The 22,471-nt window shown below is 40.1% G+C and overlaps 9 protein-coding genes and 3 long non-coding RNA genes across 15 annotated transcripts in view; 5 read left to right on the top strand and 7 right to left on the bottom strand.

Annotated features, from left to right (window-relative positions):
- The window catches only part of LOC104792993 (probable starch synthase 4, chloroplastic/amyloplastic), a 5,529-nt gene extending 1,985 nt beyond the window's left edge, over positions 1–3,544 (bottom strand). Inside the window, exons 1-9 of one of the 2 annotated variants that reach the window (XM_010519265.2) lie at positions 3,245–3,544; positions 2,429–2,771; positions 2,261–2,342; positions 1,151–2,174; positions 1,007–1,058; positions 767–889; positions 593–668; positions 330–514; positions 44–238 (exon numbers count right to left, since the gene is read on the bottom strand). In XM_010519265.2, the coding sequence (XP_010517567.1) occupies positions 44–238; positions 330–514; positions 593–668; positions 767–889; positions 1,007–1,058; positions 1,151–2,174; positions 2,261–2,342; positions 2,429–2,771; positions 3,245–3,411 (2,247 nt within the window). In that variant the 5' untranslated portion in view covers positions 3,412–3,544. The remainder of the gene's footprint in view (positions 1–43; positions 239–329; positions 515–592; positions 669–766; positions 890–1,006; positions 1,059–1,150; positions 2,175–2,260; positions 2,343–2,428; positions 2,772–3,244) is intronic. The other variant, XM_010519264.2, reaches the window with a different exon arrangement.
- Positions 3,643–5,253, top strand: LOC104792994 (UDP-N-acetylglucosamine transferase subunit ALG14 homolog). The gene is made up of 6 exons (XM_010519266.2): positions 3,643–3,752; positions 3,888–4,100; positions 4,193–4,332; positions 4,430–4,576; positions 4,677–4,736; positions 4,873–5,253. Exons 2-6 carry the CDS (start codon positions 3,920–3,922, stop codon positions 5,047–5,049), a joined length of 705 nt encoding a protein of 234 aa, XP_010517568.1. The 5' UTR covers positions 3,643–3,752; positions 3,888–3,919; the 3' UTR covers positions 5,050–5,253.
- On the bottom strand, positions 5,284–6,922 carry LOC104792995 (probable purine permease 9). Its single transcript, XM_010519267.2, has 2 exons — positions 6,751–6,922; positions 5,284–6,580 (listed from the first exon to the last, which is right to left on the bottom strand). The coding sequence occupies exons 1-2, from the start codon at positions 6,779–6,781 to the stop codon at positions 5,439–5,441; spliced, it is 1,173 nt and encodes a 390-aa protein (XP_010517569.1). The 5' UTR covers positions 6,782–6,922; the 3' UTR covers positions 5,284–5,438.
- On the top strand, positions 7,057–8,021 carry LOC104792999. Its single transcript, XR_002032374.1, has 4 exons — positions 7,057–7,142; positions 7,323–7,437; positions 7,521–7,557; positions 7,932–8,021. It is a non-coding gene; the product is annotated as an uncharacterized LOC104792999 (long non-coding RNA).
- Positions 7,784–9,418, bottom strand: LOC104792998 (probable purine permease 10). The gene is made up of 2 exons (XM_010519269.2): positions 9,289–9,418; positions 7,784–9,142 (listed from the first exon to the last, which is right to left on the bottom strand). Exons 1-2 carry the CDS (start codon positions 9,317–9,319, stop codon positions 7,989–7,991), a joined length of 1,185 nt encoding a protein of 394 aa, XP_010517571.1. The 5' UTR covers positions 9,320–9,418; the 3' UTR covers positions 7,784–7,988.
- On the top strand, positions 9,648–10,630 carry LOC109125275. The gene is made up of 4 exons (XR_002032375.1): positions 9,648–9,791; positions 9,868–10,006; positions 10,140–10,184; positions 10,546–10,630. It is a non-coding gene; the product is annotated as an uncharacterized LOC109125275 (long non-coding RNA).
- Positions 10,197–11,804, bottom strand: LOC104699373 (probable purine permease 21). Its single transcript, XM_010414687.2, has 2 exons — positions 11,700–11,804; positions 10,197–11,619 (listed from the first exon to the last, which is right to left on the bottom strand). Exons 1-2 carry the CDS (start codon positions 11,728–11,730, stop codon positions 10,520–10,522), a joined length of 1,131 nt encoding a protein of 376 aa, XP_010412989.1. The 5' UTR covers positions 11,731–11,804; the 3' UTR covers positions 10,197–10,519.
- Positions 11,470–12,339, top strand: LOC109125276. Its single transcript, XR_002032376.1, has 2 exons — positions 11,470–11,559; positions 11,813–12,339. It is a non-coding gene; the product is annotated as an uncharacterized LOC109125276 (long non-coding RNA).
- On the bottom strand, positions 12,470–14,048 carry LOC104792997 (probable purine permease 8). Its single transcript, XM_019226756.1, has one exon. The coding sequence runs from the start codon at positions 13,733–13,735 to the stop codon at positions 12,572–12,574; it is 1,164 nt and encodes a 387-aa protein (XP_019082301.1). The 5' UTR covers positions 13,736–14,048; the 3' UTR covers positions 12,470–12,571.
- LOC104699374 lies at positions 13,959–18,494 on the bottom strand. The gene has a single exon (XM_010414688.1). The coding sequence runs from the start codon at positions 18,492–18,494 to the stop codon at positions 13,959–13,961; it is 4,536 nt and encodes a 1,511-aa protein (XP_010412990.1).
- On the top strand, positions 18,769–20,152 carry LOC104793001 (protein PLANT CADMIUM RESISTANCE 10-like). 2 transcript variants are annotated; one of them, XM_019226757.1, is made up of 3 exons: positions 18,769–19,190; positions 19,568–19,794; positions 19,875–20,152. In XM_019226757.1, exons 1-3 carry the CDS (start codon positions 19,010–19,012, stop codon positions 20,037–20,039), a joined length of 573 nt encoding a protein of 190 aa, XP_019082302.1. In that variant the 5' UTR covers positions 18,769–19,009; the 3' UTR covers positions 20,040–20,152. The 2 variants fall into 2 exon arrangements, 1 of the variants encoding a protein (XP_019082302.1); XR_002032377.1 differs by lacking the exon at positions 19,875–20,152 and having other exon boundaries at positions 19,098–19,241; positions 19,568–19,658.
- LOC104793000 (ethylene response sensor 1-like) overlaps positions 20,245–22,471 on the bottom strand; it is a 3,609-nt gene continuing 1,382 nt past the window's right edge. The window contains exons 3-7 of one of the 2 annotated variants that reach the window (XM_010519270.2): positions 21,746–22,427; positions 21,275–21,643; positions 20,928–21,194; positions 20,726–20,853; positions 20,245–20,635 (exon numbers count right to left, since the gene is read on the bottom strand). In XM_010519270.2, the coding sequence (XP_010517572.1) occupies positions 20,464–20,635; positions 20,726–20,853; positions 20,928–21,194; positions 21,275–21,643; positions 21,746–22,427 (1,618 nt within the window). In that variant the 3' untranslated portion in view covers positions 20,245–20,463. The remainder of the gene's footprint in view (positions 20,636–20,725; positions 20,854–20,927; positions 21,195–21,274; positions 21,644–21,745; positions 22,428–22,471) is intronic. The other variant, XM_010519271.2, reaches the window with a different exon arrangement.

The following is a 22,471-nucleotide window of genomic DNA, read 5'->3' on the forward strand; positions in this document are numbered from 1 at the left end:
AATATTTCTCTCGGTTTATATTGGCTTTGTAATCATTATTTACCTTCACAGGATTGACTCTATCTCCAGAGGAATGATCCTGCATTCTGTCTGGTCTATTTAACTGGTTAACATCAAGCCCACAAGATCCCAATTCTGAAGCAGACGCGGTACCTTGATACTCAAAATTGTGACATGTAAAGCATATTCTTGCAGAATCTAATCCCTTTGGAGCATACAGATCCCAATAAAGCGGCGCCTGTAATAAAAAATAACAACGAAATAGCTTCAAAATGTATCCTAAACAAAGTCAATTATGCGACTGCTTCAATATAAAGATCAAACCGTACAACAAAAGCTGTTTGCCAGTCATGGCAATGTATGATGTCGGGTTTTTTGCCGGACTGAAGAAGCAACTCTAATGCAGCTCGGCTAAAATATGAGAAGCGTCTGAAATCATCTTGCTCTCCGTAAAACTGTCCTCTCCAGAAGAATTTGCTCGGATGTTGAGGTTCAATGAAATGTACAGGCAAACCTATAACCAAAGAGAAAATTTAAAGCACTTTGAAAACCAAAAGGCACAAACACAAGCAAAAGACAAGAGTCACTTCACCTTCAACAGTGCCAATCCAGATTTTGTTTTTATATAGCTTCCCATCAAAATATGACTCCACAACAGTATCCAAAGCCTGCAGTGATAAATCAACCATCATCAAGAACAACTAAAAGTTTAAAGCTAAAGTCCTCTCATACTTTATTGATTCATCATATTGGACAGCTACATTACCCTTAAGTCACGCACACGATCATACTTCATACAGTCATATTTGGGGAGAATAATCTCCACCAGATGACCTCGTCTTTGCAATGCCTTACCAAGACCTGCCACAACATCTCCCAAACCTCCCACCTACAGAAATTACATAAGGAAATTAGGAAAGGGGATAAAGTTGAAAAATTACCATGCAATATGCTTCTATTCCGGAAAATTAACATGTAAATATTTTGGGGGTTTAGCTAAACACACCTTAGCTACAGGTGCCATCTCAGCCGCAATGTGAACGACATACAATCCTGAACTAGAATCAACATAAGAAGAAGAAAATAAGTTATCTTTTCAAAAAGCTTTGAAACCCCAGAAAAACAAGCGTTTTCAAAAGATGATAATAACCTTGTTGGAGATGACACAAGCTTGAGAAATGCAGAGATGGCATCACGTTCATTCTTATCTTTGACGTCGATATAAGTATCATGAATTCTTCTATCTTTCTTCCATACCATTTCTCTTAGTGAGTCAGCATCGTTGCTTACTATTTTCTTTTCAAGCAGCCATCCATCAACAGTTAAAAGTAACCGACTCCAGTAATCCCAAGGCATATCATCAACCGGTTCATCTTTTGATTTTCTCTTGCTTTCTTCCTTCAAACTTTCAAGTGTTTCCTGGAATTCTTTTATAGATTCTTGATATAACTTAACATATGAGAATATCTCTGCATCAGACTTTTCAAGCCGCTCCTCGAGTAATGTCACCTTATGTTGCATTAACTCATTGTACTGCTGAATTTTTTCAGAAGATTCTTTATAAACATTGGCCTCTTTAAGTGATTCCTCGATTTTATCAACCTTATTTCTGAGATCTTGATTCTGCTGTAACACCATAACTGCTTGTTCTGCTTGTTTAGTAGCTCTATCTAACAACAGCTGTAGATTCTCTACCTTCGCCCATAGATCAGTGCATTCGGTTTTAAGAGTAGAAAGGTTCGAGACATCTTCCTGAGAAGCCGATAACTTAGACTCCAAATCCTTCACAGAAGATTCCAAACCTGAGCACTCTTCTTCCAACACAACCACACGTTCACCAGTATTTTTAACACTCTCAAGTTCTGACTTAAGCATATCTATATCGTTTCTCAACGAGAGATTCTCCATCTTCAATGTTTCGAGCTCCTTGCTAAGAGCTAGAACATAACCATCACTTTCTGGAGGGGAAATCATTTCATGACGAAGCTTCTCTAATTGTTCTTCCAGAAGCTCCACATGTACTTTCTCTTGAGCAGCAGTTTTAATCCTGTCATCAGTCTCAGCCAATTTCATTTCCAACACATTGATTTCTCCCTGCAATGATTCCTTTTCACTTAGAATCTTGTTAAGGTCGTCAAGAGCACTGGCCCGTGATTGATCAAGCCGAAGAATATCTGCCACAATTAAGACATCAGTAATTAATAAAAGGCTTTCACAAGATCAGAAAATACACATAACCAATCAGATTGGGAAAAATTACTTTTTTCTGCATTTCTTATCATTGTCATTAGTTCCCCAAACTGTCCATCTGAAATCTGCTGGCCTCCACTTTTGTTAATGGACTGAAAAAGATTACAAAAAATTATCCAAAGAAAGCCTTTTTCCAGCAGTGGAGAGTTACGATACTACACAAAAACGAAATACATACCAAAGCTTTTGCAACCTCAGGCACAGACAAATTGTTCAAGTTCTGCCCATCATCAGTATTGGCATTAACAATCTCCTCCTTCTTCTTCGCAGGTCTACTTCTGCGCCGTGTTACTTCAACTATTTGTATATCATCTCTCTTTTCAGTATTCTCATCAGCATGATTAACATCTACGGTGCCATGAATACTATTGCCCTTTTCTACATCTGACTCGAGGCTCGGCACACTCTCAGCAGAACCATTTCCAGTTTCTGATCCCTCATCGTTGTTGCCCTGAAGACTTGAATTTATCGATAGGATCGGTTCAGGAGAGCCTTTCTTGATTTGTTGTCTTTTACTAGGGCTGCAAATTTTTCAATGGAAATCAGAAGAAATGGGAGAATTGAAAGGAATTAAAGAGGGTAGACAAGCTACATACCATCACCATATAACAAACTAAAGTCATCAGAAACTCAAAATGCAACATTTATATCTAGTTTCTAATTAAAGTCGACATTTTTATCCTCTCTAAACTCATAATGCCCAAACAAATGAATCCCAAATCAAGAAAAGAACCAAATTCACATCTATGACTATGAGCATTCACCAAAACAGGCTAAGTTGAGTGTTAAAAAAATCAAAATCAAAACTTGAAAACTCGAAACCAGAGATAAAGTTTAAAAGGTAAGACAACCACATCACGCAATATACATAAGAGTAGAATCACCAAATTCAAAAAATGCCAAATGAAATTAATTACATAAAAGCAATCAAATTCATAAATAATTCTCAAAACCCAATACAGAAATCGAAAAAACAAAAAAAGACAACACTCACTCGAAACCACGTTGTTGACGCATCTTACAAGAAGTAGAAACCAATCGACGAGACGAAGGGAGATAGAAAAATCTACGAGAAGCTCCATGTTCTCTCTCGCAGGAGATTCTTCCTGCTGCTGCTAATCCATTGGTCAAGAAACAGAAGCTCGATAGCTTCGTCGTCATCTCTAATCAGATTAAAAAAAAATTCCAAAACTAAACGAAGAAAGATACAAAAGTTGTTGCTTCAATGGAGGTTTTGCGCAAAAATCTCATTTTTATTAGTATTACTGTGTAATATCTTCTTCTTCTTCATGAGTTCTTCCAAGTATCTTTTTTCAAGAAATTAAAAATTTGGGGGAATAATCATATGTTTGCAGGTCCACCACAAGATTTAAAAGTCACGTGCTCACGCCACGTGTATTCTAAGCAATATCCAAATCGAACGGTGGTAAAAGTAAGAGACACGTGAACCAATCTTTCTCGATCTCGCCACCGCGCCGGTATTCTCCGTGACTCCGTCGCCGGTGAGTTTCTTTTTTGACGATTTTAACGATTATTTTTAGGGTTTGTGGTTTTGATTTTGATTTATTTCTCGATTTGAAGTTTTTTTCTAAATCCGATCGCAAATTTTTGATTTTTTTTTTCCTTTCTTTTCGTAGTTTTGGGGGAAGAGAAGAGTGTTATCAGGATCATGGAGGAAGGTTGCAACTGCTTGACCTCGAAGATGGTCTCAAATTTGAGCATTGGTTTGTTTATTGTTTTGGGGATCGTTCTTCTGATGGTTCGTGTGCTGTACGTTGTATACCGGTGTGGCAAACCATTTCCAAAAGGAGCTTCACAGTCTTTTACTACTCTTGTTGTTCTTGGTTCTGGTAAGAAGAGTTAATATATAGAGTGTCTTGTTTTCATTTGATTCTATGTGATGTGCATAGTATGATTAGCTGAAATGTTATTGTGTTATTAGGGGGGCACACGGCAGAGATGTTGAGTCTTCTCTCTGTTTTGCGTATGGATAGATTTACACCGAGGTTTTACATTGCTGCAGCTACTGATAACATGAGTCTCCAGAAAGCTCGTAGTTTTGAAGATTCTCTAGCTGTTAAGGTTTTATTAAATCCTTTAGTTTGAGGTTTTGTCCTTCCTCTTTTGGATTTTTCTGCCTCTAGCTTATGACTGTGTGGAAAATTTTATATTTTGAAAGGTGCCTGCTGTTAAGAAAGTATCATCACAGTTCATGCAAATTTACCGGAGTCGTGAAGTTGGTCAGTCTTATGTGACTTCTGTTTGGACTACCATTGTTGCTATTGTTCACGGTCTGTGGCTAATGATCCGGATCAGACCACAAGTGGTATGATATTTAACTAAATGCTTTCAGACTTTCTTCTAAGGGTTTTTTTGTAAAAACATTTGAATCAGGTTATTAATTAGATTTGGTTGAAGTTTTTCAGATCCTTTGCAATGGTCCTGGGACCTGTATTCCTCTGTGTGTGATTGCTTTCTTATTCAAGGTATACACTCTTCAGAACTATTTTATCACGCAGGTCTTTCCTGGGACTTGTATTCCTCTGTGTGTGATTCCTAGTCATGGTTTCTCCATTAAATCTAGAATTCTAATAAGTGCTTGTTCCATCTTGGGTGTTACAGGTGCTAGGAATTAGATGGTCATCAATCTTTTATGTTGAGAGTGTAGCAAGAGTTAAGAAGCTCTCATTAAGTGGATTGCTACTTTACAAATTGAGGATAGCTGATCAGTTCTTTGTCCAATGGCCACAACTGCAAAAGAAGTATCCTCGGGCTCACTATGTTGGGTGCCTGATGTAAGCTGACTGGAACCCTCCTCAAACCAAAATTTATTACAGTAACTTAGAATAGCTACAAAGCCTACACCTTCTCTTTATATACAAGATTGAGTCACACTTTAGTAATATTTCATCTCTGTTGCTATGAAGTCAAGTTTTAAATACTGAAGTTCTGTAATCAGTTGTTCTAAAGTTGTTAATGCTATTTCACTAGCGTATGATGTGATTTGGGCGAACGTATTCAAAACTAAACCAGAGTCCAGAGTCACTCACTATATATTTACTGAAATCTACTTCCTGTTACAACGATACAAAAAGTGTCAAGCTGAGACTTAACTTCAGTTGCATCAACAGATGTGTTATTTTTATTCTCCATTGTAGGCTGCCGGACATCGTCGTCGAAATATCGACTTATTTTGATTGCACACTTGACCATTCTGCTTCTGGTGGGTCATGGGATTCTATTGTTGAGATTCCATGACTTTTCTCCAGGTTTTGTTCATCAAGATATTGTTGGTAGACATAGGAAGTGAAACCCCAAATAGCTAGGATCATAGAAATCACCTTTAACCCATTCATTTTGTCATGGAAAATGATTACAGCCAGGATAGGAACCACTGGGAGTCCCAGAGCGCTTATTGCATTTGAGAATAGAGAGGAAAGCTCGAAGATCAGTCCTGTGCCACCGATGGAGAATACCTGCCAGGTAACAGCTGTCCACACTAGGTTCATAATGTAGGATACCTTCCCAAGTTTGTAGTTTTTCATTTCATTGCTCAAAGTTTTCCACTCGCTACTAGCAAATAGCCCCACCACGCCAACACAACTGGCCACTAGACTTACGTAGATTATCATCTCCATAACTTCTGAAAATGTTTGCTTCTTTAGAACTTTACGGAAGGCTAGCTGTTGTAGGGATAAAAGTAGACCAAACCCAGCAGATGAACAAACGGTGCATATGAAGCCTTTGACATACTCTCCTTTTGTAACTTTTTTGGAATTTGATTCTTCGTTATTAAATGCAAGGAGGGTAGAAGATATAGTGAGGAGGATAAGAGAATTCAAAATGATAGGAGTAAGTTTTTGTGAGTTGAGGAAATAAGAGAAGAAAGCGGTGAAGGCTAACTGTGATGCACAGATCAGGGACAGGGTAGAAACAGGTAGGTAAAGCAGTCCGATGGAGTATAGGTAGCAAGCTGCTCCTACAAGAAGTCCAAGCACTATGTAAACCAAAGCACGGTTCGTAAGTGAGGTTATTTTGTCATCTCTTTGAGTTGTTGTATGTGTTTTGACTGACAAGAGATAATATGGAAGTAGAATAGGAAAGCCTACAGGCTGAACTACTGTTGCTAGCCATTTGCTGTTTCCTCCATTGTCATAGTATAGTCTGCCCAGAATTGTAGCAACTGATTGGCCTGTAATGACAAAGAATGTATAAACGGCTATCCGGATCCACCGTTTGTATGTATTAGAGTAAGATACTTTTTTTTGGCTGCCACTGACTGAATTTTTTTCATCCTGATCTGTTGGATTTGGTTCTTTCTCCTGCTGAACTGGTAAGTGATAATAACACAAGAAATTAGTTTACGATTTATTTGTTGTCACACATAATGAATTTCGATATATTATTGAACTATAAGATACCATAATAATCTTTTCGGTTCTTTTTTTTTTAAGATAAAAGACCAGTAGGTTCTTGACGAACTGGTTTATGCTTACTCACCAATGACTTGTAGTTCTTGATCCCCTTTCATAGTGGATATGGAATCCCCTCCTTGGAGATGGACAAGGAGGAACTAGCAATGTTCTGAACAGATTTGAAGTATTAGGTATCTTATCATCAATTTTCTTGGTTACCAATGCTACCAAGTGATTTTGCTTCTGTGGTATGGGTGAGACATGCTGTAGCTATATATTAAGGGATTAGGACCCGGTCACCGTCTAAATTTTCATTGTATTTGTCCTATCATTCAGTAAATGCCAAATTGTTTATCTTTCTCTTGCCATGAATTTAATATCTTTTGTTATCTACAACCAGAGATGTCACTATTGTTGATCTAGATATGGGTCGAGTTAAGTCAAGAAGGAAAATGATGTGTCGCCATTATTCACTCAGTAAGTCAGTATCTTAAAGCTGTGTGGAGACACATCAACCATACGCATAGATAGAAACTTAACACGCATGAACACAATTTGTATGATTGTGTGACCTGTCAGGATGACTATTTTGAAAGCTCTTCGTCTTCTTTAATTTCTTTGGGTTGTTACGTCTGATTATCTTTCTCTTATGATCAGGCATATGGATTAGGAACACATTGACTTTATGTCATAAATGTCTTATCTTTTCAAAAGAATATTGGGTGGCAGAGGAAGTCACTTTATTAACTGCTATGAATGAGACTTCCAAATGGTACTATTTCTGGTTATTTACCTGTCTTATTAAGATTTCTTCTTTTTTTAGTTAGACATGAATTTATGTTTGCCTTGTTTCAGGTAAAACTAGAAAGCGGAGTAGTGCATTAATATCTTCGTAAGTCATGTCTAACTGGTCAATTTTTATCGGGTGACAAACTCACAAATTGAAGATATCACAAAATTGACATGGTTTTTGGTTAAATAAATGTCTGCTATTATCATTCTACTTACACATTCTCGTTATACAAGAGGAGTTACATTTTCGTAGTACTCATCATTTTTATCAGCTGTTTTGAACTGGGTAATGCCGTTTCACTGAGCTTACGATGTACTTTGGGTAATCATAATCAAAACTAAACCAGAGTCATTCATTATTTATTGAAATGAAATCTATCTCCTGTTACAATGATGCAAAAAAAAAAAAAAAAATCAGCTGAGACTTCATTTGAGTTGCATCAAAAATTATTGTATGTTTATTCTTCATTGTAGGCTGCATCCAGGCCGATATCAGCTCGATGAAGTCTGTAAACTGTGGAACACCATCTTTCAAGATTTCAGCTTATTTTGATTGCCAAATGACTCTTCTGCTTCTGGTAAGTCAGGGGATTCTGTTGTTGTGATCCCATGACTTTTCTTCAAGTTATTTTCATCAAGATATTGTTGGTAAACATAGGAAGCGAAACCCCAAATAGCTAGGATCATAGAAATCACCTTTAACCCATTCATTGTGTCATGGAAAATGATGACAGCCAGGATAGGAACCACTGGGAGTCCCAGAACGCTTATTGCATTTGAGAATAGAGAGGAAAGCTCGAAGATCAGTCCTGTGCCACCGATGGAGAATACCTGCCAGGTAATAGCTGTCCACACTAGGTTCATAATGTAGGATACCTTCCCAAGTTTGTAGTTTTCCATTTCTTTGCTCAAAGTTTTCCACTCGCTGCTAGCAAAAAGCCCCACCATGCTAACACAGCTGGCCACTAGACTCACGTAAATTATAACATCCATAACTTCTGAGAAAGTTTGCCTCTTTAGGACTTTAAGGAAGGCTAGCTGTTGTAGGGACAAGGCTAGACCATACCCAGCAGACGCAGCAACAGTGCATATGAAACCTTTGACATACTCTCCTTTTGTAACTTTTGTGGCAGTTGACTCCTCATTATTGAACGCAAGGAGGACGGAAGATATAGTAAGTAGGAAAAGAGAATTCAAAATGATAGGAGTAAGTTTTTGTGAGTTGAGGAAATAAGAGAAGAAAGCGTTGAAGGCTAACTGAGATGCACAGATCAGGGAATAGGTAGAAACAGGCAAGTAAAGCAGTCCGATGGAGTACAGATAGCTATCTGCGCCTACGAGAAGTCCAAGCACTACGTAAACCAATACACGGTTCCTCGGTGAGGTTCTTTTTCCATCTCTAGGAGTTGTTTCATGTGTTTTGAGTGAGAAGAGATAATATGGAAATAGGACAGGAAAGCCAACAAGTTGAACTACCGTTGCTAGCCATTTACTGTTTCCTCCGTTGTCATAGTATAATCTCCCCAGAATTGTAGCAACTGTTTGGCCTGAAATGACAAGGAATGTATAGATAGTCACCCGGAGCCACCGTTTGTATTTGTCTGAGTGAGATACTTCTGTTTGGCTGCTGCTGACCGAATCTCTTTCATCTTGAACTGTCAGATTTGGTTCTTTCCCCTGCTGAACTGGTAAGTGAGGGAAGATAACGCAAATTAGTATATACTTTATTTTGTTGTTAACTGTTTCATATATTGAATGATAAAATATCATAACCATATTTTGAAGATGAAAGACTAGTACGTTCACTACGAACTGGTTTATGCTTACTCACCGATGACTTGTAGTTCTTGATCCCCCGCCATGTTGGATTTGGAATGACCTCCTTGGAGATGGACAAGGAGGAACTGACGATATTGTGAACAAATTTTAAATCTTGTTATCAATTTTCTTGGTATATAAATGCTACCAAATGATTGCTCCTTTGATATGGGTAAGGTATGCTATAGCTATATTTTCAGAGATTAGGAATCGGTCACCGTCTAAGTTTTCATTGTTCTTGGTCCCACATTCAGTAAATGCCAACCATATATATCTCTTCTCTTTCCGGGATTTTAGTTCCTGTAGTCTTTCTGCATGTAAAGATGCCACTATTGTTGACCAAGAGATGAGTTAAGTCAAGGAACAATGATCATTCAGGATATTTTTCTGCAACTTGAAGAAACATGAACCACATACGTATATAGACAAACATAAACTCCACGCATACGCATACACATATATGAACATGTGCACAATTTCTATTATTGTGTGATCTTGAGGACGACAATTTTGAAGGTTTGTCATCTTTATGAATTTCTTTGGCTTGTTCTGTCCGACTATTTTTATATGGTGCTGGTGGCATGTGGATTAGGAACACGTTTGGGGTTTCCCTGGCTAGTCTTGAAGTTGTTGTCCCCCCTATCTTTTCAAGAGTAAGACATTTGTAACAATAATATCTTGGACGGCAGAGAAGTCGCTTTACAATCTATTTAGTCATAGACTTCTAAATGGTATTATTTCTGGTCATTTACGTTTTGTTCAAAGCTCTGTTTCCCCAAGGATGTCGGGACCTGTTTGTCTAAGATATATTCTTTTTTCATTATACAGTACATGATTTGTTGTTTGTTCTTGTTTCTGTTTCAGGTGCATTTCATAAACTAGAAAGCAGTATAGTGCATTGACATCTTTGTAAGTAATGGCTAACGGTTCAATTTTTATTGGGTGTCACTCTCACGTAACGAAAATATCACAAAAGTAGACATGGTTTTTTGTCTGCCTTATCACCCTGCTTGTAATATACAATTTTCAAAAAAAGAAGTTCTAGATACCTGAGATGTGGGTACTTTATGTATAAAATTATTCATGCACTTAATACTGGAAATTTGGCCAAAGAGACTTGCACATTTCTGATATATGCGTCCCATTTGCATGGACAATTACGGAAACAACAGACAAGCTTTTTATATGTAATATGCACAACTTTGTTTGTTTGTTTTTGTGACATTCAAGGCTGCTACGTTTCATCATGTTTGTGTATTTTCCTCGACAGGGTTTGTGTGGCAAGTCTTCAACTTCTTTTCGTCGAGGTAGTGCTGATAGACAAATGAAAGGAAGCCCCAAATAGCTAAAACTATGGAGAAGATCTTTGATGCGTCCATCTTATCATGGAAAACGATCACTGCTACAACTGGAACGATAGGCAACCCGACAGCAGTTATGGAATTGGAGAACACAGAAGATGACTCGAAGATTAATCCCACACAACCAACAGTGTATACTTGCCATGAGATAGCTGCTGAGGCCAAAGTCAAGATATATGACATTTTCCCCAGTTTGTAGTTTCTCATCTCACTTGGCAGAGTTTTCCACTCTCCACTTGAAAAAAGTCCTATGAGTACCACACAACTTGCAATTAGAGATTGGTAATTGGCCAAGTCCAGGACTGCTGAGGATGTATGCTTTGTGAAAAGTTTCCTGAAGAGCAGTTTTATCAGAGATAGCACCAATCCAATCCCAGCGGAAGCACCAATGGTACATATGAACCCGATCACATACTTTGCTCTAGAGACATTTGTTGTGTTTTCCGAGTCAGTGTTTACCACGAGGAGGGCAGAGGAAACCGTAAGGAGAAACAAAGAATTGACTATGAAAGGAGTGAACTTTTGTGAGTTAAGGAAATACGAGAAAAAGGCAGTGAAGGCCAACTGTGAGGCCATGATAAGGGAGAAAGTAGAGACTGGTAAGTAGAGCAACCTAACTGCTGACAAATAAGCATAAGCAGACACTAGCAGTCCAGTGCACATGTAAACCGATGCAAGGGTTCTGAAGGAAGGGGACTGACTGAAATGTGTATCTGTTGATTTGGGTTGTCTGAATCGTGAAAAGAAGCGGAAGAGAACCAGTACAGGGAAGCCAATGAGTTGAAGAAGTGTTACCACATATGTGCTTTTCCCTCCATTTTCATAGTACAATCTACCTAGAATTGTAGCAAGTGGTTGGCCGAAGATGACAAATATTGCGTACATGGAGACACGGAGCCATCTTTTACAGTTCTTCGTTTGAGGTACTGATAATGATTCAGTTACCTCATGATCTAGTAGGTTTGCTTCTAAGTTCTGGTCACCTGAAAATTTAACACTCATGATTATTATATTTCATGAAAAAAAGAAAAGGATCTGACGTTGTCAGGTGCTTGTTGCATACCATTGGCATAGTGTTCTTGCGATCTGTCCATGAGAAATGAGAAGGTGTAGAAAGAGAAACTGAAAGAAAGAATATTGTGTTTATTGATTTCTTTCGTATGTGATGTCTTGCAGATACACAAGAGACGTTTCTTGATACACAAATGGAAAGTTATAACTAAATATCCCAGATAAGTTTCACTATCAAACTTGAAAGGCTTTTACTAAATCCATAATATAGATGGGACGGGCGATATATGACAGCAGTATCATAACTTAGTAGTCTCATGTTGTTGACCATTGACTTTTCTCGTTTGGCTTACACATGACTTGAAATTCTTGTAACCTTTGAATGGCGGCTCTGAGAAAACTTTTGTTTTACCAATGCAGTATATCAGAAATTAACAGAGATACAAGAAGCCAAACTCCTGCAATAGAATAAAAGAGTTACTGTTCAAGTCACTATATTGTTTATTTTTTATGTCAGTGGCGGCGTCCAAGTGGTATTGTTTTTGTTCTCTTGTTTTTCTATTCAAAGCTCTGTTTCTCAAGGATGCATTAGCCTATCTGTCTCTCTGTCTCTCTGCTTTCGTTGTTTGCTCTTGTTTTCGGTGTTTCAGATGCACTGCAAAATGACAAAGCAGAGTATAGCATTGTATCTTTTTGTTATGGTTATCTCTGATGTCACACTCACAAAACGGAAATATCGCAAATGTAGCGTGGTTTTATCTGCTAAGAATTATTGCTTTAATCATCTTTGCTAGTATTACACATTTCTCTATAGGATAGAAGTTAAAAACAAATCTAAAATATTAATTGGTATCTTATGTACAAAATATCATGATCACTTACTTATCAAATACAGAGACATGAGCTTTATACAGTATTGCCTGATCACACACTTTGTATGTTTGTGTGACCTTCTGTAACAGGTAGGTGAGGACCTCCAGCAGGACTTGTGTGGCTATTCTTCAACTTCTTTTCGTCAAGGTAGTGCTGATAAACATATGAAATGAACCCCCAGATAGCTAAAATGATGGAGAAGATCTTTGAAGCATTCATTTTATCATGGAAAACAGTCACTGCTACAACTGGAACTATAGGCAACCCCACAACAGATATGGAATTGGAGAACACAGAAGAGGACTCGAAGATCAATCCCACAACACCAATGGTGTAGACTTGCCAAGATATAGCTGCTGAGGCCAAAGTCATAACGTAGGGCGCTTTCCCCAATTTGTAGCTTTCCATCTCACTTGTTAAAGTTTTCCACTCCCCACTAGCAAAAAGTCCTATGAGAACCACACAGCTTGCAACTAGAGATTGGTAGGCGACCATGTCCATGACCGTTGAGAATGTTTGCTTCTTTATAACCTCCCTGAGGATTAGCTGTACCAGAGATAGCAACAGTCCAATCCCAGCAGAAGCACCAACGGTACATATGAACCCTATCACATATTTTACTCTAGACGCTTCTGTTGTGTTTTCTGAATCAGTGTTGACCACGAGGAGGGCAGAGGAAATAGTAAGGAGAAATAGAGAATTCACAATAAAAGGTGTGAACTTCTGTGAGTTCAGGAAATAAGAGAAGAAGGCAGTGAAGGCCAACTGTGAGGCCAAGATAAGGGAGAAAGTAGAAACTGGTAAGTAGAGCAACCCAACAGAGGACATATAAGAAACAGCAGCCCCTAACAGTCCAACAACAATGTAAACTGATGCAAGGGTGGTGAATGAAGGGAAGTGTCTGAAATCTGCATCTGTTGTTGATTTAGGAATTTTGATTTGGGAAAAGAAGCGGAAGAGAAACAGAACAGGGAAGCCGATAAGTTGGACAAGTGTTCCCATCCATGTACTCTTCCCACCGTTTTCATAGTACAATCTTCCTAGAATTGTAGAAAGTGCTTGGCAGGCAAGGACAAAGAACACATAAGTGGAAATACGAAACCACCTTTTGTAGTTCTTCGATTGAGGTACGAACGATGATTCGATTTCCATAGTGGTAGTCATTTCCTCTTGACCTGTCAGGTTTGCTTCTATGTTTTGATGATCTGAAAACATTAATGAAGAAACAGAGGATCAAAAGTTTTCTGTGTGTCTTATTGATATTCGATCTCCATACATATATATTCACAAAAGCGTATCTGTACCAATCATATCTCTGCATATTAAGGAAACTAATTAACTCAGCTGATCACGAGAGATTCACGAACAACTTGATGACCAAGTCTTCTTAACCATGTGTGAACCGTAAGATAATCGGATCCATCTCCAACACCCCCCCTCAAGTTGGAGCATACAGGTTTTGTATGCCTAACTTGATACGAAACCTCGCAAAAGAATCTCTCCCAAGTGGTTTTGTAAATATATCGGCTAGTTGATAGGCAGTACCCACATGCCGAAAGGTGATATTGCCACGAACAAGCTCGTCACGAACAAAATGACAGTCAATCTCTATGTGTTTGGTCCGTTCATGAAAGACCGGATTGGTAGCAATATGAATAGCCGACTGACTGTCACAACACACAACCATCGGTTGATCATGACGCACCCCAAGTGTAAACAACAACTGTTTCAACCATTTTAATTCAGAAGTAAGAAAAGACATCGCACGATATTCCGCCTCTGCAGAAGACTTGCTCACTGTGTCCTGTTTTCTTGTTTTCCAAGAGATCGGTGAGTCCCCTAGCTGAACAATAAAACCGGTTACGGATCGACGTGTGAATGGACATGTTGCGTAGTCAGAGTCGCACCAACCAGTGATTTGAAAACCTCCATTGCTACGAAGCAATATACCTTGTCCCGGATCAGATTTCAGATATCGAACAATACGAAGCGCCCCATCCCAATGTGCCTCACGAGGTTGCTGCATAAACCTGGCTAACATGTGCACCGAAAAAGCAAGATCAGGTCTTGTCACAGCCAAATAAATCAAACGGCCTATCAGCCGGCGATACCGCTGTGGATCAGGAAGAAGTGGAGAAGTATTCATGAACAAATCATGAGTTTGCTCTAGAGGAAATGCCGCTGGTTTAGCACCCATCAAACCAGTTTCAGATATGATGTCCAATGCATATTTTCGTTGACAGATATAGATGCCGGTGGCGTTTCTAGCAACTTCTATCCCCAAAAAATATTTCAAAGGCCCCAAATCCTTCATATGAAAACAAGAAGACAAATAATCTTTGAAATCCTGAGTCGCCTTTGGAGAGCTGCCCGCAATGATCAAATCATCAACATAGATCAAGATATTGATGTGAACAAGACCTCTCGTGAGAGTAAACAGAGAGTAATCAGAAAGAGACTGCACAAACCCATAGCTCTTCAAAGCAGTTGTTAACTTCTCAAACCAACATCTGGGAGCCTGTTTTAAACCGTATATAGCTTTGTGAAGTCGACATACCTTGTTAGGATGAGATGCACCAAATCCAGGAGGCAATTTCATATAAACCTCTTCCTGCAGATCACCATGTAAGAACGCATTGTGGACATCCATTTGATGAATTTCCCAGTTACGTTTTGCAGCAACATCAAGAAACAGTCGAACAGTCTCCATCTTTGCAACCGGTGCAAAGGTTTCACCATAGTCTTCACCCTCTTTTTGTTTGTTGCCAAGAGCAACAAGACGAGATTTATAGCGTTCGACCGAGCCATCCGAATTATGTTTAACTTTGTAGACCCACTGACACCCAATAGCTCTTTTTCCAGGAGGTAAATCCACAACTGACCAAGTCTTATTTGCTTCTTGCGCATCAATCTCAGTAGTCATAGATTGATTCCATCGTTTGTCTACCACTGCCTCTTTATACGAACGTGGTTCTCGAGCAGTTGCAATTGCGGCCATATAAGCAACATGAGACCCTGAAAAACGCTTCTTTGTATCTTGATTGGAGATTGGATAGCGTACCTTATCAGAAACTTCACATTCAGCGGAGTTGACAACAAAGTCTTTCAAAGTCACTGGTGGTTCACGTTTCCGTTGACTCTGTCGAGGAGGAGGCAGAGCCGGCGGAGCAACAACAGCGACGGACGGTGGGGGTTGTCGTGAAGGTTGAGGCGGAGGAGCGGGAATCGGCACCGGAGAGGAAGAAGAAGGTGTCGAGGAAGCTGTTGACGAGGAGCCTCGTGGATCATGTGTCGCCGGCAAGGAAGAATCGGGAATCGGCAATGGAGATGAATGAGCATCGTGTGACGTGGGAGCTGGGTTGTCATGTGGGCCAGAGCCTGTTGAAGTTGGGCCTATTAAATTTAATGGACTTACTTGTAAAGGCTGTTCATGGTCTCCAAATGGGCCAGGAGAGTGAGAAGCCCATAACTGTGGATTGTCTTCTTCATTCACGACTGTGACCGACGTAGAAGACCTCGAGGAGAAGGGAAATTCAACCTCCGAGAATACAACATCTCTGGAGACAAAAAATTCTGCTGCTTCTATATCAAATAATCGCCATCCCTTCTGACCGTGTGGATAACCCACAAAAACACACCTCCGACTTCGCGACTCAAATTTGTCACCGTGACGTCGCGGATTATATGCATAACAGAGACTGCCAAAAACCCGTAAATGCTCATAAAGTGGTGGTTTCTTATGAAGACGTTCATACGGAGTCTGATTGTTGAGCACTGGACTCGGCGTCCTGTTGATTAAGTAAGCCGCCGTGAGAACACATTCCCCCCAAAACTCTAATGGAAGATGTGCTTGAAACCGTAATGCTCTCGCGACATTGAGGATATGCCGGTGCTTTCTTTCAACTCTCCCATTCTGTTCCGGTGTATAAACACAGGAACGTTCATGAACTATGCCTTGTTCGTGAAAGAATTTTGTCATAGACAAAAATTCCAAGCCGTTATCACTACGTACGGTTCGAACGTCTTCACCAAATTGACGTTTCGTGAAGGCAAGAAAATTCTTTAAATGCCGAGCAACCTCTGTTTTGTCAACCAACAAATACAGCCATACACCCCTTGAGTAGTCATCGACTATTGTCAAAAAATACTTAGCTCCAGAATGAGATGTTGTCCGGTAAGGTCCCCACAAGTCACAATGTATCAATTCAAAGATGCGCACTGTTTTATTCAAACTTAAGGGAAAAGACTGTCGAGTTTGCTTAGCACGAAGGCATACATCACAAGCTTTATTCAAATGCATAGAAGAAACAGAAATAGCAGGAAGTTGACACACAACTTTCGCCGAAGGATGTCCCATGCGACTATGCCACAGCTCATATTCTTTTTCCTCCTTTGTAGTGACAGATGCCGCAAGCTCCATACTGCGAAAGTGAAATGTCCCACCCGCTCTAGTACCCATCCCAATCACCATCCTCGAAGTGCGGTCCTGGACCACAAGAAAGTGATCAGACATTTGCAAAACACATCGATTCTCATCCATCAATTGACCAATTGAAATCAAATCTGTGTGAAAGCCTTCTACATAAAACACAGACTGCATGACCAGATCAGATCCTAATTTAACGGTTCCTTCCTTGACAGATACTCGTTCTCTACCATCAGCCAAAATAATTAAAACTGGAGCCATATCTCTTATATTTGTCAAAACATCTAAGTTCCCCGTCAAATGATGAGAAGCCCCTGTATCCATAATCCAAGAGGGATAGATAGACTTACCCGTTAACTTCTCTGTAGAGGGACCCTTTCCAGCATTAAGAATCTTCTTAATAGTTTGCCACTGATCATCGGTCAAGCCGCTTACACCATCACGATCCTGATCCGTGATCACATGATTAGCTTGGTGAGTTGTGTCGATGTGCGGAACACTCACACAGTTAGCATAAGCATGAGAACCACGACCTCGACCTCCACTAGAACTTGCTCCTCCGCGACCGCGACTCTGCAAAGACCGGCTACGCGGACGGTCACCCCACCATTCTGGATATCCAATGACAGCATAGCACCTGTCAGAGACATGGCCAGTCCGGTTACAATGTTTGCATACAACACCCTTGTCTTTATCATCATTCCGGGGTTGAGAAAATCCCGTACGAGACCGCAGCTGAACAGCAAAGGCACTGACATCCGGCTGAACCTCCAACGCCTTGGTACCATTCAGAATCAAATCTTCTTCTTGCCTCACCAGATTATACACCTCCTCCAATGATGGGACCGGGTGGCGAGAGACAAGACTCGAACGAACCGTACGGAACAAAGTATCATCAAGACCAAAAAGGAATTGTTGAACCTTGTCTTCTTCACGATCTCTTTCTTGAAGAGTAGCAAGATCACAGTCACATTTGCCGCATTTGCAGACACGCAAAGGACGAGAAATTGCCATGCTATCCCAGATCTTCGTTAGCTTTCCATAGTACGTTTCGATAGACAAACCTCTTTGTTTGCAGCTTGCAAGCTCAACCTTGATCTGCTGTAGTCGTGGTCCATTCATCACTGAGAAGCGTTTCTGCAAGTGATCCCAAAGATCCTTAGCGACATCTCGATGTGAGATGTTGGACTTAAGCGCAGGATCAATTGTCATCTTGATCCAAGACACAAGAAGTGCTTGAATAGTCCACCAGTCTTCATAATCCGAAGATCCTTCGTCAGGCCGAGGAATTGCCCCCGTAAGAAAACCAAATTTTTTGCGAGAACAAAGCGCCGTCTTCATTGCGCAAGCCCACTCGTCGTAGTTATCTCCCTTCAACAATGGATGAGAGATGACAGCCCCTGGATTATCAGCAGAGGTCAGATCATAAGGTGAAATCGTTCGCCTTACTTCAGTCGTGTTCACGGCATGATTGCCGTTCGGATTCGCAGCAAGGTTGCTGTTCGGGTTCGTCGGAAAATTTCCGGTTTGAGGAATACCGTCCACCATCGTCGTTCAAAAGAAAAGAAAAAACGTTTTTGTTTATAGAAATGATTCAGGCTCTGATACCATGAAGAAACAGAGGATCAAAAGTTTTCTGTGTGTCTTATTGATATTCGATCTCCATACATATATATTCACAAAAGCGTATCTGTACCAATCATATCTCTGCATATTAAGGAAACTAATTAACTCAGCTGATCACGAGAGATTCACGAACAACTTGATGACCAAGTCTTCTTAACCATGTGTGAACCGTAAGATAATCGGATCCATCTCCAACACCTATATGGCTTTTCTTGGTTTTTGTTTACTCTCTCTCTTAATCTGCTTTCGCTGATTCGTGTCCGATCATCTTTGTCTCTCTGCTTCTTTGCGCTTATCGTTTCTTTTTTTATGCTCTTCGAAGTATTGATCTGTTACATATATCTTTCTTGGTGTCTAATTTTAGGCTTTAAGGTAGTGTAAAATACGATCGTTCTTGAAATTGGATTCAAGAAAGTGACAAGCTTCAGAGGATTAGGATGAAAGAGACGGGCCATTACGTGCCACCACCTTATGTTCCATTAAGACAGTCAGATTCTGAAGCTGAAGTCAAGACCGCTACTTCAAATCTGGAAATTGCTGTTTCTCAAAGCTCAAAAGATGATGATCCGAGACAATGGTCATCTGGTATATGCGCGTGCTTCGACGATATGCAGAGCTGTATGCTACTTCCAAACCTTCATTTTACTTGAGGAACCAATTTTTTTAAAGGTGCCGCTTTGAATTGACCTGTCAGATATGCCTGCCTATGTGTTTGTGGTTCTAGTTAGTAGTTCTTGCTGAGGTTATTTTTTGGTTAGAAGCATAACCATTTGCATTTCTTGAATAGGTTGGTTGGGAAAGAAACTTAAGTTTAGGTGTTACAAGCTTTGGTGCAGAAATTTTTTTCCACGATTTATTTGCTTGAGCTTTCCTTGTGCTACTTACTTCTCTTGGACATGATTATGTTTCCTTGTTTTTGGTAAAGATCATCATCATCTAGACAACTGTTTTGAGAGCAACTTTAGAACTTACTGCGGTTTGTTTTGGATGAACAGGTTGTATAGGTTTGTTCTGTCCATGTTATATCTTTGGCATAAACGCCGAGTTTTTGGGGTCTGGAACATTTGCAGGACCCTGCTTAACTCATTGCATTTCATGGACTTTGGTCAACACCATTTGCTGCTTTGCAACAAATGGTGTGTTACTCGGTCTGCCAGGATGCTTTGTATCATGTTATGCTTGCGGATACCGCAGGTCATTAAGAACCAAATATAATTTACAGGTACGAATGACTCAATGGACACGTATGCTTCCATTTGGTCTGTGCTGCGTTTCTGACTGATCTAACAATCTTTGATACAGGAGGCTCCATGTGGGGATTTTGTAACACACTTTTTCTGTCACTTGTGTGCCATTTGCCAAGAATACAGAGAGATTCAAGGACGTAGAAGTGGCTCATATCCTCCCAACATGAAGATGGCTATCACTGATGCCCCCTTGGCTCAAACCATGGAATCAGCTAACTGATCACTTTTTTCCCCTTGATTTGTTCAGTTTCTATTGTACAAGACATTTTTCTTGGCATCGACTTTTGCTATGTATTTGAGAAGTTTGATGAGTAAAGTAACTTTGAGTTGTAAGTTTATCATAGATAGAAGGAAAAAAGTTTGATTTAGTAAGGTACATATGTTGCTCTTGTCGTGAAGACTTATATTATATATTTCTTCAATAGTGTTTCGAAACGTATTCTCTAAAATAATGTTCAATAAAATAAGGTACATCCCCGTACGTATATAGTTTTTTTATTTTACATATTCCATTCAACAAAATCCAATAAGTTAGATCAGACCGTGCGGTCGTGTATTTTCTTCTCTCTTGCTCCTGTGTAATTAAAAAGTCTCTAGTCTCTCTCCTCAATACAAGTCACAACATGTCTTTCCAACGTAATGTATCACCAGTTCCACGGTCTGGTTTGTGATTTAGCTGCAAGATGTAGCGCCATTGAACCACTGCTACTGGTTGGACCTTTGCAGATACCGAGTCTGATGATGAAGGAAGCTGTGCAGCCTTTCTCTAGGCCTTCGCTTTCTATCCACATGTATCCTCCCATTAGCCCCACGAACCTAACCAGAGACACCCCACAACAAAAGCTTACCCTTTAGCTATTTGTGATACCATGTGCTTAATAACTTATATGTACTTTGGGTCGTTACCGTTTGCAGAGAGCTAGCCCGAGTCCTCCACCAGAATGGTTCCTCTGAGTTCCAGTCCGAGGCTGTACAAATTTGGTGAAGAGCAAAGGAATGTCTTGCGTGTGAATTCCACACCCTGTGTCCTTCACCTACACCAATATTGTTACATTTAGGACAAGAAGCTTAACTTTCTTGTTTCAATAATATGTAGATTAGGACTAACCTGCACGCATAGGTAGAAGTGACTGTCACTGAGAACTGGAAAGAATTCTGGAGATGGTAATTCTTGTAAGGACTCAGGTTTCATGATAGAGGCAATTATGGAGATGTAGCCTTCCTTGGTGAATTTCACAGCATTGCCCATGATGTTGAGAATAGTCTGCATCAGACGTTTCTCATCACCAATAGCATAAGTTGGTAAGTCTGCAGATAGAATCAGATTCGTTGATAGTTTCTTCACTGATGCGATTGGCTTTATGAGAGAGATGACCTGCAGATTCAAAGCGCCCATGTTATTGTTATGTAAGACATATAATGGACTTCACTGGTCAACCTGCGGTATTTAGTTACCTCTTCAAAGATCGCTTGGAGACTGAATGGTTCATTTTCCAAGAGTAAGCTCCCATCTTCCAATCTCGAAAGATCCAGGACGTCGCTGATGAGCGTAGCCACAAGATTGCTGCTTTTCAGTATCGTCTCAATCATAACTCTCTGCTCTGGAGACAGCTCAGTCTCAAGGAGGAGAGAAGACAGAGAGATGATGGCATGCATTGGTGTCCTCATCTCGTGGTTCATGACAGCGAGGAAATCATTTCGAGCATGTACTGCCATCTCTGCCTCTTGACGAGCCTTGTCTAAAGCAAAATTCTGCTCCATAAGCTGGTCTCGAGCGTGCATGGATTCCTCCAAAATTGCAGCGTGTGAGAGAGCCACAGCCACCTAAATGAAGTGAGAGCCAGGGGACAAAACCAAAAAACAATTAAAAGGCTGGTAACGCAACTTGGTACACAACCAAACATATGTACAAGTGAAGAGATGGACCTGATCCGCCACATTTTCTACGAGTTCTAACTCATGGTCTCTCCATTTCCTTGCACCATCAGTTGGGAGAATCAGGACCATGATAGCATAACCTTTGCCAGAGAGATCCGACCAGTCACCGCCTTGGAAATTTGAGAGATGTAAAAGAGGTACACGGACAGAAACAACCTCGGGAGGTGAATATCTCCCAACAGGAGGCCCAATCTTAGCCAAAGGACAAGTATGAGGAATGTGCATCGCTTGAGCGCTATTGAAGAGTTCATTAATAATGGGCAGATTAATAGGGACACTGCTTCCAACTTGTATTTTGTGGCTCAAAGTATGAGAAAGCTGCAAATAAAGACCACTCTGAGAAGGCATCCACAAGGCACATTCCTCGAGGCAAAGAGTTTTACCAAGCTCAACGAGAGTGGTTCTTAGAATAGTATGTCTATCAAGCGTTCTTCTAATCCCATGAGTAAGCATCCTAACATGCCTACCAGTCTCCTCTTGCGTTAGTATAAGACCCATTTCTCTGTCTAGCTCATCAGCTTTCTTCTTGAGAAACAGTTCCCGGTTCTTGACACTGAGAAGATCAGGAATAATATGAACCAACATCAACGCGGTCGCACACGAGACAACAGCGCAGGAGACTTTGGCAATAGTCATGACGATAGCAACAACTTTGGAGTGCATGAAGAACATCCAAAGGTTGATGAAATGTGTAGCTCCACAGAGAATGATGAA

This window comes from Camelina sativa, chromosome 6, assembly GCF_000633955.1.
Source record: "Camelina sativa cultivar DH55 chromosome 6, Cs, whole genome shotgun sequence".
Taxonomy (NCBI): Eukaryota; Viridiplantae; Streptophyta; class Magnoliopsida; order Brassicales; family Brassicaceae; genus Camelina; species Camelina sativa.